Source organism: Bos taurus, chromosome 3 (genome assembly GCF_002263795.3).
Source record: "Bos taurus isolate L1 Dominette 01449 registration number 42190680 breed Hereford chromosome 3, ARS-UCD2.0, whole genome shotgun sequence".
Lineage (NCBI taxonomy): Eukaryota > Metazoa > Chordata > Mammalia > Artiodactyla > Bovidae > Bos > Bos taurus.
The window spans coordinates 19,922,943-19,941,041 of NC_037330.1; the positions used below are offsets into that span (position 1 = coordinate 19,922,943).

The 18,099-nt window shown below is 38.0% G+C and overlaps 1 protein-coding gene across 1 annotated transcript in view; it reads left to right on the plus strand.

The window, feature by feature from the left end:
• ARNT (aryl hydrocarbon receptor nuclear translocator) overlaps positions 1-18,099 on the plus strand; it is a gene marked incomplete at its 5' end in the record, with an annotated part of 35,640 nt that overhangs the window by 8,659 nt on the left and 8,882 nt on the right. Inside the window, 9 exon segments of the mRNA NM_173993.1 lie at positions 2,287-2,331; positions 4,484-4,697; positions 8,054-8,267; positions 9,462-9,564; positions 12,396-12,461; positions 12,877-12,962; positions 14,298-14,374; positions 15,072-15,206; positions 17,810-17,884. Of these exon segments, the coding sequence (NP_776418.1) occupies positions 2,287-2,331; positions 4,484-4,697; positions 8,054-8,267; positions 9,462-9,564; positions 12,396-12,461; positions 12,877-12,962; positions 14,298-14,374; positions 15,072-15,206; positions 17,810-17,884 (1,015 nt within the window).

The following is an 18,099-nucleotide window of genomic DNA, read 5'->3' on the forward strand; positions in this document are numbered from 1 at the left end:
TACCTGTCTAGAGCATGAAAAACACTTTGGTTTATATTAAACAAATCCTCTCAACTCAGATATTGGTTTATTCTTAGAACATTTATTCTGTATATTGTTAAGCAGTAAATTATTTGTTTTTTAAAAATTGAATTTGCAACCACATCAGAAAAGTGAATCATGCAAAATCCACTGCTTAACTAAGCAATTACTACTTATTCATTGCTGATGCTGCTGGTCTGGGGCCCATACGTTGAGAACCATTGATGTCAAGGGCTAAGCAATATCAATCAGAGTAGTTTTAAACTACTCTGAAGCAGTGAGATGCCATCATAAGCTTTGAATGAAATGATAATGTATTAATATAAAATGCATATGAATTTTTCTCTAGTAGCTTTATATAGGACTCATTAGAGAGAAGCACTGTAGTCAAGAAGGTAAATGGGAGACCGTTGAAACAATAAGACAGTGATAAAATCATGAGGGCCTGGGCTAGAGTGGTGGCAGTGGCAGTAGAAAAGGAGCAGATTTAAAGGTTTCTGAAGAATTTGTAGTTACTTCAAATCTGAAGTAGATACGAACACTTTAGGCTGTGAATCATCTCTCAAATGTGAAGTTAATAGTAGATATTTGGGCAGTAGTTTTTAAAAAACTGCATTAGAAAGTGAAGTCGTCAAATAATAGTGGTGGTATGGGTTTCACAGTCTCTTGACTGAAATTCCAGAAAGCTATGAAAACATGACCTGAACTGTTTTAGTCTTCATTTGCCTTGCTTAATGTGAATTTTTATACATTCTGTATTTTATTTGGAAATACTGAAGTAAATAAGGGATTATGGATCTGTATTGGTAGGAGTAGTAATAGTAATTTTAGATATTTAACTTGCAAACAACAGAGCTCATTTCTTTGTGTGATCTTAGTTCCATGACCAGGGATTGAACTGGTACCTTCAGCAGTGAATGTGTGGCATGCTAACTGCTGGACTGCCAGGGAATTCCCAGAACTCATTTCTTTAAGATTTGTTAAGCTAGTTCACCTCAAATATTCTCGTTTGGGATTCAGTGGAGTGTCTTCAAAAGATGAAGTGAATTTTCCCAACTTTTTGAAAAAATATTTGTAGTTTGTTAAGGAATTACAATAACCCAGTGAATATGAAACTTTACTTAATATCACCTTTTTTTTCTTTCTCTTGTCAATATGCCTAAGTTCTCAGGTGATTCTTGTCATTACTGTGTTATTTTTTTGTCTCTTTTTTCCCCCCTGCTGACCATTTTCTAGAAATTTCCCTGTGTATTGATAAAATCATTGTAGTTGTCATTTTTTAATAGCTGGTTTTTCAGCCTGTCAATATATCATACTTAGATATTTTTGCTTAATCTATTCTTAATATCTTTATATACACATACTTATATATATATTTAAGATGGAATTGATTACTGATAAACTGAACTACCAATACCAACTACCAACTTGCCACAAACCCTCATAGTATTTCAGTTATTCAGAGAAATTTAGTGGTAATCCTTTGTAGCCCCCTCCAGGGAAGAGGGAGTTGATCTAGGATCCAGCAACGTTATGGCTTTATTGCAGAGAAATGGGAAAGCGACAGAAGAGAAATATACCAGTTCAAGATCAAATCATTGATAGGGGATATACTAGATACCTAGCTCTTAGTTTTAGTTATATAATTCTCCAGGGAAACCTGGTTGGTTATTTTGTCTGTGAGCACATGTGTGCTGTATGTGTGTTATTGAGAGATTGTGTTTGTGATCACTTGTTTGACTTTCTTGACATGATTTACTGTTTGATTTTTTTATTTTTCAGTGTAGAAATAGCATATGTGAATATTACTTTCTTTCCAGATTGGAAGCAGTATGTGAAAATGGTACCCCTTGTTTCATTCTTATTCAGATAGTATGTCTGCTTGGTTTCTAAAGAGATAATTGGCTTTCTCTGCTCAGATTATGTTCATTTATAATGAATATTGGGCTTGCTTTTATGTTGACCTTTGTCCTGTAAGTTAGTTTTCCTTTATTCTGACAGATGGTTTTGTCGAGTACAGGCAAGGTTCTTTTCTATATTTCCATTTCCCCCTCTTCTCTGCATCTGTTTTTTTCTGTTATTTTCTTCCCTTCCTTTCCCCCCTTTCTCCTCCCTCTTTCCTTTTTCCCTTTCTCCCCTTCCTTCTTTCCTTCCCCCTTTTCTTCCTTCCTCCCTTCTTCCCCCCTTCCTTCCTTCTCCCCACCCCCTTCCTTCCTTCCTTCTTTTTATTTTACGTTTAGCTTAGTTCATTAATTCTGTTTTTAGGTCGGATGATGAGCAGAGCTCTGCGGATAAGGAGAGACTCGCCAGGTAGGAAAATGGTATCTTTTAGCACAATGAAGTGGATGCTGCTGCTTTTTCTATCCTTTTTCTTATTTCTGCTCTTTTCTTCTCCTTTCTCTTCATGTTTTTCTTTGTGTCAAGAGAGGACAAGATTTTTAGAAGTTTGTATATAATAGGAACTTTGGCTTCCCCCACCAGAAAGTGGGTGAGTTGAGGGAAGTTAAGAATTTAAGAAATTGCTATTAGTTTTATAGATTTTTCTTTTTATCTTTATCTTAGCACACTAAATTTCGCAGAATAAAAAGCTTTTAGAAACAGTGCAGCTGTGCCAGTCGATACTTCAGCAGGAAAATGCTCTTTTATCAGAAAGCCAATAAATATATCTGTATTTGCAATTAGTTCCTAGTCTTTAGGCCTCAGTATTTACTCCACACCCTTCTAGAAAGCTCACCTTTATTTTCCTGGGTACACTCACAGCCTAGATTACTTTGTCACAGCAGTACTGGTGTGGCTTTGGTGAGTGAATCTTGTGGTTTCTTAGAAAAGCTTAGCAGCCTTGATGTGGCTATTTAAAAGATCAGTCTTCTGGATTTCAGTGTCAGAAACCTGTCAGATACAAGGAAATGGGTGCTTTATGTTTAAGAGTAGAATTTTATGTTTCCCAGGCAGAGTAACTAAATATGGACCTACGCTGTGAGACCTATTGTTATCTCTTTCAGCTGGGTCACAGTCTCATTTTGCTGCCAGTTTAACTTATGCCTGCTAACACTTTCACGTTTCATAAAACGTGTGGTATGGTGGGAAGAACGTTGCATTCATTGGGAATGGGGGCCGCCCTTGGAAAAGTCGGTTAACTACTGGACATTAGTTTGCTCTAATCATAAAAAAGAGATTTAAGTTAGATTCATTGTTTTCTTTTTTTTTGTTTGTTTTGGCAGAGAACTTTTGTTCGGATAGAATCTTTAGTGGTAATAGAAGTCCGTAAAAAAGATAAAGCAAAGCTGCTCAAAACAGAAATAGGAATGCAGCATGTTGTTTGAGTCTCTCCTTGAAGCATTCCTATGAAAGATACTGAGGAACTGTTAGGCTTTTCAGAAATCCAATTTGAAAAATACTGAATTATACTTTTAGCAGTAATTTTACCCTGATTGTGGAGAAGGCAATGGCAACCCACTCCAGTACTCTCGCCTGGAAAATCCCATGGACGGAGGAGCTTGGTAAGGCTGCAGTCCATGGGGTCGTGAAGAGTCGGACACGACTGAGTGACTTCACTTTTCACTTTCATGCATTGGAGAAGGAAATGGCAACCTACTCCAGTGTTCTTGCCTGGAGAATCCCAGGGACGGGGGAGCCTGGTGGGCTGCCGTCTGTGGGGTCGCACAGAGTCAGACACGACTGAAGTGACTTAGCAGCAGCAGTTACCCTGATTTTGAGAAAGTCAGTATTGGAGATGTGTTCTGCTCTCCCTGGTGAGATCCAGATTGTCTGTTCTTAAGCATCCTGTTCTCCAGTTCACTTTGTCCCAAATTGGGCATCATAAGGGACTTCTAGTAAATGGCATCTTATAAATCTCTTGAGCTCAGTGTACTGGCACCACACCCAGATAGAGAAGCTAGGGCCTTGTCCATTAGGGGGACAAGTAGAACTTCCAGTTCTGCCTCCTAGTGTTGAGAATAAGAGAGATACTTAGAACAAACAATATTTTATAGATCAAGGGAGTCTATATTAATCAATTCTTGTATCAACTGTTGAGCAACATACTTCTGTTGGAAAAAATTGGTCGTTCTATGTTTTCAGCCTTTAAAAAGTTGAATTGGTAAATAAGAAATCAGCCAAGCTGAGGAACTTAAGTGAATAAAATCAACATTTTTTAAGATTGTCATTTCTTAAAACACTTTTTGTTCTGAGGGAGTGGTAATTTACACAGGAAGGGAAGTTTCCAGGAGTTAGAGAGATTTGCTGGTATCTGCTTGTACTCTTGTCTACCTCGTTAGTTTCTATTCCATGCTTGCTCTGCATGAGAAGCTTGGCAGACTTTAACATCAGAGACTTAAGCACTACTAAATCTAAGTACCGCATTTCTTCAGCAGCTCACTTGGTATCCATATCACTCTATCTGCTCCCAAGTGGCCAGATATGACCACCTGGATGGGGCTTCTCTCTCTCTCTTTCCATGCAGGGAAAACCACAGTGAGATTGAACGGCGACGACGGAACAAGATGACAGCCTACATAACAGAACTGTCAGACATGGTACCCACCTGTAGCGCCCTGGCTCGGAAACCAGACAAGCTAACCATCTTACGCATGGCAGTTTCTCACATGAAGTCCTTGAGAGGAACTGGCAACACGTCCACCGACGGCACCTACAAGCCGTCTTTCCTCACTGATCAGGTCTCTGGGAAGCACACATGAGGGGCTCTAGAATTTTTTGAAAGTTTTGATCTTTTGGGGGTAGATGCCCATAATCGTGAAGTGTGTGTTATATTGGGAGTCAGAGCAGAGCTGAATCTGTAGATTCTTTAAAGGATAGGAATTCAGCTCTGAAGGAAATATTCAGGTCATAGGAAAGTGAGTTTTGATCCCTGACTATACCATTTATTAGCTTTGAAACAGAAGTAGAGAAGAATTGTGAAAACTATTTAGCACGCTTACAGGTATTTTAGAACTTTACTCATGAATCCAGTCTTCAGGGTAGAAGAACAGTGGAATCTTGGGGATGACTGTGTTCATCCCCAAAGAACCAGTCCTTTTCCTTGGCTTTAGGGTTATAGAAGATGAAAGTAATATATTTCTTTTTCTTGAAGCAGCTTCCAGTTTTAGTGATGAAAGGAATTTAACAGGCAGTTGTTGTTGCTTAGAGATACGCTCTGTTACATTCGATGCACTATGAGAGAAATAGAAGGTAGAAACATTTCCAGCTTTTCAGAAACTCGGTTTGAATATGAATATGTGAGTAGCAGGATACACACATAAGTGAAAAATGAGTATGGGAAGAAATGCCTTTAAAGAACTTATTAACAATTTATATAGGATTAAATATATGTGTTGACTTCCCTCATGGCTCAGTGGTAAAGAATCCACCTGCAATGCAGAAGACATGGGTTCCCTTCCTGGGTCGGGAAGATCCCCTGGAGGAGAAATGGTAACCTTCTCTAGTATTTCTGCCTGGGAAGTCCCATGAACAGAGGAGCTGGTGGGCTACAGTTCATAGGGCTGCAAAGAGTCTGACACAACTGATAGACTGAGCACACAGACGCACACAAATACATATGTACTAGCTGGATGGCTAAAGTAAATAGAGCGGCTAGGCCTGAGTGAGAACAGTCAGCAGAGACTTCAAAGAGTATAAGGTAGCCATGTTCTGTTTTGATTGTTAAAAGTATCACTTATTTATTGCAGAAAATTTCAGAAAATACGGGAAGTACAAGGAAGAAAAAATTGACCTGTAATGCCATCCTTTTTCCAGTACTCTTGCCTGGAAAATCCCATGGGCGGAGGAGCCTGGTGGGCTGCAGTCCATGGGGTCTCGAAGACTCTGACATGACTGAGCGGCTTAACTTTCACTTTTCACTTTCATGCATTGGAGAAGGAAATGGCAACCCACTCCAGTGTTCTTGCCTAGAGAATCCCAGGGACGGGGGAGCCTGGTGGGCTTCCGTCTATGGGGTCGCACAGAGTCGGACACGACTGAAGTGACTTAGCAGCAGCAGCAGCAGCAGCCATACTTTTATTCAGAGGATCAGAAGGAAGGAATGTGGTTTAGAAGAAAGCAGTAAAATTTTTCCAAATAGGATGGTCTATATGAAAGCACATATAGCACAGATTATATATATATGTACATTGAAATAGCTAATCAGTTGGTACTAACAGAATACATACAGATATTGATTCAACAGTTTCCAGTTAGGCACTTTTTGTGAGCTAACCAGGTACTTTGTGCTGTTAGAAATGTAAAGAATGGTAAGAGGTTGCTGCTGCTAAGTCGCTTCAGTCGTGTCCGACTCTGTGCGACCCCATAGACGGCAGCCCACCAGGCTCCCCCATCCCTGGGATTCTCCAGGCAAGAACACTGGAGTGGGTTGCCATTTCCTTCTCCAATGCATGAAAGTGAAAAGTGAAAGTAAAGTCGCTCAGTCGTGTCTGACCCTCAGCGACCCCATGGACTGCAGCCTTCCAGGCTCCTCCATCCATGGGATTTTCCAGGCAGGAGTACTGGAGTGGGGTGCCATTGCCTTCTCTGTGGTAAGAGGTAGTCACAGGTAAAAAACATGTGTAAATAAATAAATCATGATATAAACACAGAATCCAATCCATATCAGAGGTGCAATAATAAGTCTTGTAGAAATGTAAATATGGAAAACGAAGAGTAGGGGAATAGTGTTGTAAATATTGGAAATAGCTTGATTAAAAGCCCTGTGAGAATAATCAGGTTATTCAAGGAGAATCAGTTTACCATGCCCTGGGAGATGATAATGGGAAGATAGGATGGTACCTGATGAAGGAATATTTAAGTGTTATGTTAAATAACTTAGATTTTAATTTTTAGGCAATGGGTAGCTATAAGAAATGTGGTAGCATTTTGAGGATGGACTGAAAAGAGTGAAAGCTGGGAGACCATTAGTCTTGGCATGAGATAACTAAGTGGCGTTGCATTCAAAAATAGAATTGATAAGCTGGGTTATCACTGGAGTGTGAGAGATTAGTTAGATTTTTTAGACCTATACCCTGAGAGGAAGGGGATATTGTTAGTCAAGAAAGAGAGTGCTGGAAGAGCACAGAGGATAGTTTTTGAAGAGGGAAATAATGCTGGGTTTCGAGATGTTGAAATTGAATTGCTGATAGAATGTCTATTTGGAGATGCTTAGTAGATTTTAGGCAAGTCTAGAAATGTAGACTTGGGTATCATTTCGTAGTGGAGAAGTGGATATGATTTCTCTGAGAGAGAGTATGGAATAAATAGAGGAGAGAACTTAAGATAGAATGTTGGAAATGCCCGCACTTGAACAGAGGAAAAGGAGCTTGAAGCAGACAACAGACATTTGAAAAGGAAGTAAAAGTTCGAGAATGGTGTCATAGAAGCTAGGCAGAAATAAATTTTAAAGGATAGAATGAACAACACTGTCAGATCTGTAGTGACGTTGTGTCCAGACTCGGGAAAGAGCACTTGAGTTGGCAGTTAGGAATACATGATTAATAGTAACCTGCTAAAAAAAGATGTAGTGGTTGAGAGTGAAGATTGCAGATGGGCTGAGAAATACATGAAAAGTAAGACAGTAGAGCCGGTGAGTATAACATTACTCTTAATTTAAGCTTGGCCCTGGAAGATGAGTTGGGCAGAGTTGAGGGAAGTTTTGTATAGAATTAAGAAAACTTGATCATGTTTAAGATTTGAGGGGAAAGAGAATATGAATATTTGTAGAGCTTCCTAAGAGACCAGAGAGGGTGAGATCAAGAACTTAATTTTTGTTAATGGTAAGCATTTTTATTACCTGTTTTGAGATCTGAGGTAAAGAGGAGGGAGGTGGATAGTGACATACACACATTGATAGCTACCTATTGGAAAAAGCTACCTTGTCAGTGAAGGTGATTATATTTAAGGTACAAAGCTGTGCCTGTGGGTCAAACAGAAGGCCACCGTTGTTTATGGAAAGATACATATGATCTGAAGGGTCTTCCTTCTTTCCATAGTAATATTTGTGTTTTTCAAGAGAGTTCAGTATTAACTTGTATTTCTCTTCCTTGGGCAGGAACTGAAACATTTGATCCTGGAGGCAGCAGACGGCTTTCTGTTTATTGTCTCATGTGAGACAGGCCGGGTGGTATATGTCTCTGACTCAGTGACCCCAGTTTTGAACCAACCACAGTCTGAGTGGTTTGGTAGCACGCTGTATGATCAGGTGCACCCAGATGATGTGGACAAACTTCGTGAGCAGCTTTCCACTTCAGAAAATGCGCTGACAGGTATGAGTTACATAGATGGGAAATGAATAGCAAGTCCTTTCTTCTTTTTTTCTGAGATAGAAGAGGTATTTTAACGCTTAAATTTTCCCATTGTATCTGGCAAAACTTTTAGAATTTTCTTCTTTCATGAATATAATCTGTTCTTTTTATCCACATGCAAGTAATATATTTTGTAACTCATCCCTAGAAAATGTTTCATTAGTGACAGTGTTTATATAAAATTTTACTTTAATCCTAATATTAGTGTAAATACACCATAAAGGCCAAACCTACAATACCACCACCTCCCTTGTCATTTTAAAAGAATTAAATTACCCATGTTTATGTCTCATTTGTATGGGTAATTACTGGGTATTTTTTCTACCAAGTTGTGCTTGGCTTTGACTTTATACTTGGTTCTGTGATGATAGATTTTTATTTTAGAGGGGAATGGTTATTGTTCAGTTGTTTTTTGTTTGTTTGTATCTGCACTATTTTTCTGTCTTGTTTTTGTCCCCTCCCCCCCAGCTGCCTCTGTTTAATGTTATTTAGTCCTTTTGCCAGAGTTTGGCTGAAGGAAATAAGTCACATCTGCTCCTAAGCAATCTGGAAAAAATTTTAATGTGGAAGCAGATTAAAGCTGGTAATTGAAATCAAATCCGTTATGGTCATATTAATGTTGGTATTTAGCTTTCCCTTCTTTTATGTTTTTATGGATTTCATTTTCCTAGTTCTTCTCAAACGTTCCCATTTGGTTTCTATATGATATAGGAGGGACAATTTTAGCATGAGACAGATGCGTTTTTCTATAGCATATAAAATTATTTGTTTTTAAACCAATGACATTCACTCTGTGTGTGTGTGTTTGTGTGTGTGTGTGTGTGCGTACATGCATGCATGTGTATAAAAATAATCAGTCCCAAGAATATAACCTTGCTCTTTTTTGCCAGCTCTACCTACTTCTGCTCCTGTCCTCCCTTGCCTTGCACAAAGCTATTTCCAGTGCTGCCTTTGAACTAAAGTGTAAGATTCATTGATGGGAATCGAGGTGTTTTAGACTTGGAAAAAATCCATCTCATACTTGGCTTATTCTGTTATAAGCAAGGAGATTGAAGAGTGTGGATAGGCTATTTACTTAGCTTGGCCTCCAGTATCTCTCCCCCTCTTCTCTGCACACAAGAATGTACTCCAGACTCTCCTTCACATCCTTTACAGGGCGTATCCTGGATCTGAAGACTGGAACAGTGAAAAAGGAAGGTCAGCAGTCTTCCATGAGGATGTGTATGGGCTCAAGGAGATCATTTATTTGCCGTATGAGGTGAGTGTCAGGATGAGGATTGTGACTTGTCATAGGAAGAATTCAGAGCTGAGGGTTTAATTTCTGGTCAGAGGAGTTAAACTTTTAAGTCTAAGCTCCAGGTAGATTAAATTTAACTCTCAAGACCCGATTTAGTCATAACACAAAATAACATGATAAGCAAACCAGTATTTCCTGAACTCTTCTTATGATAGGTAGGTGCTTTACGTGTCATCTCATTTTCCACAACTGCCCCGTAGAGTAGAATTCAAGGTTACTATTTTGCTGATTTAAAAAAAAATGACACAAAGAAATTGACTTCCCATGTTTGATTCAGGATTTTATTTTAATGCATACTAGTTGGATGCCAGTATCTATATTTTTTTCCTGGTGTATTCCAAGACAACGTCCATGTACTCAGGCTACTTCTTCCCCCCTCTCTTCCCTTCAGTAGACTTTCTGATTCCTTTCACTTAATAGTTAACATTTATAAATTATATACTGTACATTTTAGGATTCTGAAGAAAGGATGGTGGTAGTTTTCATCACAGGTAGAGAAAACATCTCCATGTCACAAAGTAAATTCAGATTGTGTAATGGAAATTGACTGTTGAGAGGATGCTTATTAGAAGTGATGAATAGGATATTAAGAAAGGTTTCCTGGGGATGTTACAAAATTTAATATTATTTGGCTTAGTTATTTGGAGTAGCTTCTAGACCCAGACTACTGGATTTATCACTTATCTTCTGACCTTGAATGGATTAAATGACTGCCTTGTGTTTTTATTTCTTCACCTAATATTGGGAGTTATATCAGCCTCATAAAGTTGTTATGAAGATTAGATGAATAAATATATATAAAGATGCTTAGGACTTCTCTGGTGGTCCAGTGGTTAAGAATCCACCTGCCAGTGCAGGGGACACAGGTTCGATCCCTGGTCTGGGAAGATCCCACAGGCCTCAGAGTAACTAAGCCTTCGTGCCACAACTACTGCCTAGAACCCATGCTCCTCAACAAGAGAAGCCGCTGTAATGAAAAGCCCACTTGCTGCAACTAGAGAAAAAGCCCACGTGTAGCAATGAAGACCCAGCACACCAAAATAAATAAATTTTTAAAAGATGCTTAGAATAGTGCATGACTCATAAAATTCTGTGTATGTTTTATTTATTATTAAAGAAAGTAGTGAGAATGGGAGAGAGTGTCCCAATGTGTGGACATGGCTATTGCAATGACATACGGAGGAGCAAGGTAAATAATAACGTGATTGTGTGCGTGCTAAGTCGCTTTAGTCGTGTCTGACTCTATGATCCTATGGACTGTAGCCCTCCAGGCGCCTCTCCTCCAGGGGTCTTCTGAACCCAGGGATCGGACCAGCATCTCTTTAAGTCTCCTGCATTGGTAGGCAGGTTCTTTACCACTCGTGCCACCTGGGAAGTCCTAGATAATAACAAAATACAGCAAATAGATTTTGTTGCAGCATAGTGCTCGAGTCTACAAACCGCAGCTCTCTTTGTAAATAAAGCTTTATTGGAACATAGCCATGCCCATTTATTGACATACTGTCTGGCTGCTTTCATACTCTTGATAGCAGAGTCGACGAGTTGTAACAAATTGTTTGGCCAACAGAGCTGAAAATATTTACTGTCTGGTTATTTACAGATAAAGTGTACTAACTCCTGATGTAGAGAATATCTCCATTTGTAGAGCATATAGAACATTTTGACTTAAAAACTCTGAGACAGTTAACAAGTTTTAGAAATACCAAACCTGACTTCTTTATCTTTCATTGTTAGGAGCATTGTTGCCAATTTTCTGTGTCAAGTTGTATCCAGAGCCTGTTATCTGGCTGTTAAATGATGAAAACTTCTTTGATAGTACAGCTTTTTTTCCTTATTTTTTAATTGAAACGTGGTTGAATTACAGTATTGTAGCAATTACTGCTGAACAGCAAAGGGACTCAGCTATATATATATTTATGTATACATTCTTTTTCATATTCTTTTCCACTATGGTTTATCACAGAATATTGAATATAGTTCCCTGTGTCATTCAGTAGGACCTTTTGTTTATCCATTCTATATATTCCAGTTTGCATCAGCTAATCTCAGACTCCCAATCCAAACCTCTCCCACCTTTGCCCCCCTTGCAGCCCCCTGTCTACTCTCTGTTTCCCTGATTCTGTTTCATAGATAGGTCACTTGTATCCTATTTTAGATTCCACATAGAAGTGATATCATATGTTGTTTGCCTTTCTTTTTCTTACTTCACTTGGTATGATAATATCTAGATTCATCCATGTTGCTGCAGATGGGATTCTTTTTTTTTTGGCTGAACAGTATTCCATTTTATATATGTACCACATCTTGTTTACCCACTCATCTGTAGATGGACATTTAGGTTGCTTCCATGTCTTGGCTATTGTGAGTAGTGCTGCTATGAACATAGGAATACATTTATCTTTTTTAATTAAAATTTTGCTGAATCATATGGTAATTCTGTTTTTAGTATTCTGAGGAACCTCCATACTGTTTTCCACAGTGGCTACATCAACTTGAATTCCTCCCATCAGTGGAGGGGGGTTCCCCTTTCTCCACATCCTCTCCAGCATTTATTTGTAGACTTTTTAATTATGGCCATTCTGACCAGTTTGAGGTGGTACCTCATTATAGTTTTGATTTGCATTTCTCTATTAATGAGCCACTTTTCACATACCTGTTGGCCATCTGTATTTCTTCTTTGGAGAGATGTCTCTTTAGATCTGCCCATTTTTGGATTGGGTTTTTTTTTTTTTCAAGTTGTGTGAATGATAGTGCATCTTAATTGCTTTTAATCTCTCTGTTCATTGAAACAGGTGTGGCAATAGCTCTGTGGATTCAGTCTCCATGAACAGGCTGAGCTTTGTGAGAAACAGATGCAGGTGAGATCTTAAGCAGTTAAAAAAAAAAAAAACACAAAGGGATGGTCAAGTACCTGTAGAGATCATCACATTTTCAACTGTCTTACTATAGTACTTCCTTCAGCAGCCCTTACCCTCATCCCTTACTTCTCAGTTACATTTTTATTTTTCCTGAACTTCTAAAGCATCCTTTGCTCATCCTGTTTAAGAAAGTTACACTCCCACTTTACCTGCTTTCTTCCTGCTGCAGTACCTTTCAGTTGCTTTACTTTGGCAAAGGTAAACAATATGGTGGTCACTTTTGGGTGGGAAAGGTCCAAGTATATTCATCCTGTTATTTAAACACCCAGTAGCCTAAAGTTAAAGGTACTAAGCCAGCATTGCTTTTTAAATGATACTGAGTAAAGTTTTTTCCTCACACCTCTAATTTTTCTAGGAATGGACTTGGCTCTGCGAAGGATGGGGAACCTCATTTCGTGGTGGTGCACTGCACAGGCTATATCAAGGCCTGGCCCCCAGCAGGTAGGAAAGCTGAACAGTGATTTCTTTCCGGGTGCAGCTAGTTCCTCAGAGTCCAAGAAAGTTAGCTAACGTTTATCATATACATTTATCATATACCCGTTGCATATGAAATGTGCTTTGGTATAAACTGTAAGAAGATAGGAGAGAAAAAGTAGACTCTCTTCCTTCCATTATGGATTTTCTATTCCAGTTAGGGAGATGGATTTCTCAGACTTGAAAATGACTCAGTATTGGCTGTGTCTTTTACTGGAACTAAAGATCAAAAGGGAATGTGAGAAAAGTGGTTGGGGTACAAGGATCAGCCTTTTAACCTGGCTGGTCAGAATTTCCAACTCTTAGCAACTTTATTACCTCCCTGCTAGATAGGTATGACTGGGAATTGGGGGATTCTAGAGGGATAGCAGCTAAGAGAGGCAAGGTAGTGTATTTTGGTAAGAGGTTAAACTTTGAATTTGTAAAAACCTAGGTTTGTTTCTGATGTTATTTACTAGTGGTGTATTTTAGTAAGTTACTTGACTTAAAAAACCCTCAATTTCCTCATCTGTAATCTGGAGATAATATAACCCATAGAAAGTTATTATGAGGGTTAGGTTTAATGTAGGAAAAGAACTTAGCCTACTGTCTGGCATATGGTAGGCCCCCCCAAAATGGTAGTTAAATGTAATTAAGATAAATTAATTTTAAGTTGTAATGATATTTGAACTTTTTAGATTATATACTGTATAAACGATACATTTGCAATATATATGGTCTTTTATATGTCTATGTAGCTTTGAAAGAAATACTGTTTTTCTTGGTAAAAAGAAGATAAATATGCAAAGAGCAGTGGGAAAATGCAACCGTCTTCCCTTTCCACATAAAACATTAAAGAAATCCCAGGGCTTCTCTCTTTTCCAAAGAAGATAACTGTTGGTGTTTGGTTTAATTTCATTTTTGGTTGTTTGCTTAATTTGAAAGTCACAGGTTAGGCAAGACATCTATTCTCTTAACGATGATATGGTCACAGAGTGACCAAATACAATGTCTTCATATGTATTTGGTTTGGCCATCTTAATCTTTTGGAATATTTTGTGTAGGACCTGTGCTCTGTAATTTTTTATAGTTAATGTGAGTATAATACATGAATTAACATATATAAAAACACTTAAAACAGTACCTGATATATATGGTAAGTTCTTTTGGTTATTTACCTTTATTCTTATCTTTTAGCACTCTTTGTTGTTTTATACCTAGTCTCATCATATCTGTGTGTGTTTTAAATCTTTACACATCTAATTTTTGAAGGCAGTTGTGTTTGAGATACATATTAAACCTTCTAACTTCAACTTCTTGAAGGTGTCTCACTTCCAGATGATGATCCAGAAGCTGGCCAGGGGAGCAAGTTTTGCCTAGTGGCCATTGGCAGACTGCAGGCAAGTATGAATTTTCTGCATCGGTTAGTATATCACCCACTTTCAGTGGGAAAAAATCTTCAGGATGTGTTCATGTTATTTTTTTCTTTTACTCTCTGAATACAAATGAAGCATTCTGAAAATCTCCAAATATTTGGAGGAATATGGCATTCACACTTAACATTGCTTCTGTTCGATTTAGCAGAAACTGAAGACAGTGAAAGATCTTTTGGAGAGAGAAGTCTTTTCCTCTTTCATACTTTTAGCTTTGCAGTGCTAAATTTTCTATTTCTATTTCCAACTAATTTCTTTTGCTCCTATACAATATAAGAGAGTTCTTCTCATTTTTCATTTCATGACTGACAGTAGGGAAGTGGAATTATTTTGATTCTCCTTACAAAAACAGATGTTTCTTGATTACTTGGGAGAATAATTTTCCAATATGAATAATGAATACAACTTAGCTAAATGAAAGTAGGTGGGTTTGGGGTTGAATGAATTTTTATCTTTCTTCACAGTTAGTGAAGAGTACATGTGTGGGAATGGAGCTAGGCCTCATGCCCTATCTGATTATCGTTTTTTCCTTTCTGGATAAGTTGTGACAGTTCAGAATCCTAAAATTGGGAACCTGATGGGAAGTACATCTGTAAAGAATAGTGTCTCTCTTTATCTCATTTTTATCTCAATTTTTTTCTCATTTTTATCTCTTTACTTTCAGGTAACTAGTTCTCCCAATTGTACAGACATGAGTAATGTTTGTCAACCAACAGAGTTCATCTCTCGACACAATATTGAGGGAATCTTCACTTTTGTGGATCATCGCTGTGTGGCTACTGTTGGCTACCAGCCACAGGTGAGGAGCTGGAGTTGTTACACCACTGATATTTAGGCCTCTGTTTTCCCTTGGATGTGCTGAGATTATTCATTCATGTAATTCCAGAGATAGTCAAAACATAGCAGCCCCAGCTCAGAAAAAGAGATGACCCTATTCTATTGATAGCTAAGTATAATCTCAGCTTCCTACCAAGGTTAGCATCTGAGCTAGAAAAATACGACTTGTGAAATCAGGTGGGAGCAGCAGGTATGAACATGTATTTCTTTGTTATTAATGATATTAATACATATAATGATGCACTTTAGCTATAATGATATGGCTACCTTTAGATAATTCATATAATCAATCTAGGTGCATAGTAACCCATTAAATATGTAACTTTCAGATCAGTCGCTCAGTCGTGTCTGACTCTTTGCGACCCCATGAATCGCAGCACGCCAGGCCTCCCTGTCCATCACCAACTCCCGGAGTTCACTCAGACTCACATCCATCGAGTCGGTGATGCCATCCAGCCATCTCATCCTCTGTCGTCCCCTTCTCCTCCTGCCCCCAATCCCTCCCAGCATCAGAGTCTTTTCCAATGAGTCAACTCTTCGCATGAGGTGGCCAAAGTACTGGAGTTTCAGCTTTAGCATCATTCCTTCCAAAGAAATCCCAGGGCTGATCTCCTTCAGAATGGATTCTCCTTCAGAATCCAACCAATGGACTGGTTGGATCTCCTGTAACTTTAGAACTAGTTATTATAATTTATTTAGATATCTCATTCTGCAGACCAGATATAACTATATCTGAATTGAGAAATAGGTCGTTATATAAACTTCAAAATTCTAGTCACCAGGAGGGACTTGTGGCTGTGGCGGTGTAAAGAAGCTGGTGGAAAAGAGATCTTGAAAAAGAAGAACAAAGTCATTTACACTTCCTAATGCAGCACCTGTTGTAAAACTGTTGTTACCAAGACAGTGTGGTGTTGGTGTAGGGATTAGATCAGTAGATCAGAATGGAGTCTATTCTCACATTTATGGTCAACTGATCAGCTAATTTTCAACAAAGATATCAAGATAATTCAAGGGGAAAAGAAGCTTTTCCAATAGATGGGGATGGGACAATTGGATATTCACGTGCAAAATAGAATAAAACAAAAAGAACTTAGACTGTTACCTCATAGCATACACAGAAGTCAACTCCAAGATGTAAAGGTGTAAGAACCAAAGTTATAAAACTTCTGGGAGAAAATAGGAGAAAATCTTTGTGATCTTGGGTTAGACAAAGACTTTTTTGTTGTTGTTGCACTGTGCAGCCTGCTGGACCTTAGTGCTCCCCACCAGGAATTGAACCTGGGCCATGGCGGTGAAAACACCGAGTCCTCCCCAGCAGACTGCCAGGGAATTCCCTAGACAAAGATTTTTTTTTATGACACTAAAAACGTGGTTCACAAAATAAATTTGATAAGTTGGGTTTCATAAAAGTTAAAATTTGCCCTCCTAAAAGGATATCATTAAGAAAATGAAAAGACTAGCTACAAATTGGGAGAAAATATTTATAAATCATATATCTGAAAAAAGACTTGTATCCAAAATATATGAAGGACTCTTAAAGCTCGTTAAGATAACCAGCCGGTGAAAAAAAGAGCACAAGATTTGAACAGATATTTCATCAAAGAAGAAATATGAATAGCACATAAAAAGTTGCTCGTCATTAGGAAGATACACATTAAAATCACAATGAGATACCATTGTATCCCATTAGAATGGGTATAATCAAAAAATATTGGCAAGACCATGGAGAAACAGAACCTTCATACATTGTTGGTAGGTAAGTAAAATGGTAAACTACTTTAGAAAAACATTTTAGCAGTTTCTTAAAAAGTTAAACACACACTTACCCTACAAATTAGCAGGTCCACTCCTAAGTATTTACCCAAGAGAAAGAAAGCATATGTTCACAGAAAGTCTTATACACAGATGTTCATGACTGTTTTATTCATAATAGCCAAAATGTGAAAACAGCCTAAATGTCCTTTAACTAATGAATGGGTACACACTGTGATATATCCATGTGAGAATACTTATAAGCAATAAAAAGGATATACTATTGATATTTGGAACAACACAGATGAACTTCATTAAAATATTAGGTTAAATGAAAGAAGCCAAACCCAAAAGACTGCCTGTTCTATGATTTCATTTGTACAGAGAAGCTAAACTAAAGAAGCAGAAAGCAGATCAGTGGATGGCACAGGGATTGACCTCAGACTGGCAGAAAGGAAATTTTAGGGGCAGTGGACATGTTCTAAAACTAAATTGGGGATAAGAGTTATATAACTATATAAATTTATTATAGATCATTAAATTAAAATTATAAAATTCACTTGGAATGAGTGTAAATTATACCTCAAATCTGTAAAAAGTATAGTTAAAATAAATGTGCAATATCCTGAAAAAGAAAATTGCTCTAGAGGTCAGTTATTTAGCAGATTCCATTTTTGTGTGTGTTTTTTTCCCCTCTAATCTATAATCCTAGGATAAAAGCAAGAGAAATTAAATCCAGTTCCTCTCCTAATGGGCCAGGGGAAGTTAAGTGATCATAAAAGTGTTGATCTTACTTTTCTTTTCCTCTTTTAGGAACTCTTAGGAAAGAATATTGTAGAATTCTGTCATCCTGAAGACCAGCAGCTTCTAAGAGACAGCTTCCAACAGGTAGCTTTTTTTCCTGGTTTGAATTGGAATAATATTTTTGTCTAATATATATTATTACATTCATCCAACAAATATTTATTGAGTACTGATTAATCGAGCAGTATGGCAGGCCTTGCGGTTTTACACTATTACTTAACTTGTATTTTTAAGAAACAGAAAGGACCAGTACTTGGAAATTATGGATAATGTAATGTTCAAGGTACATTGGCTTTGGC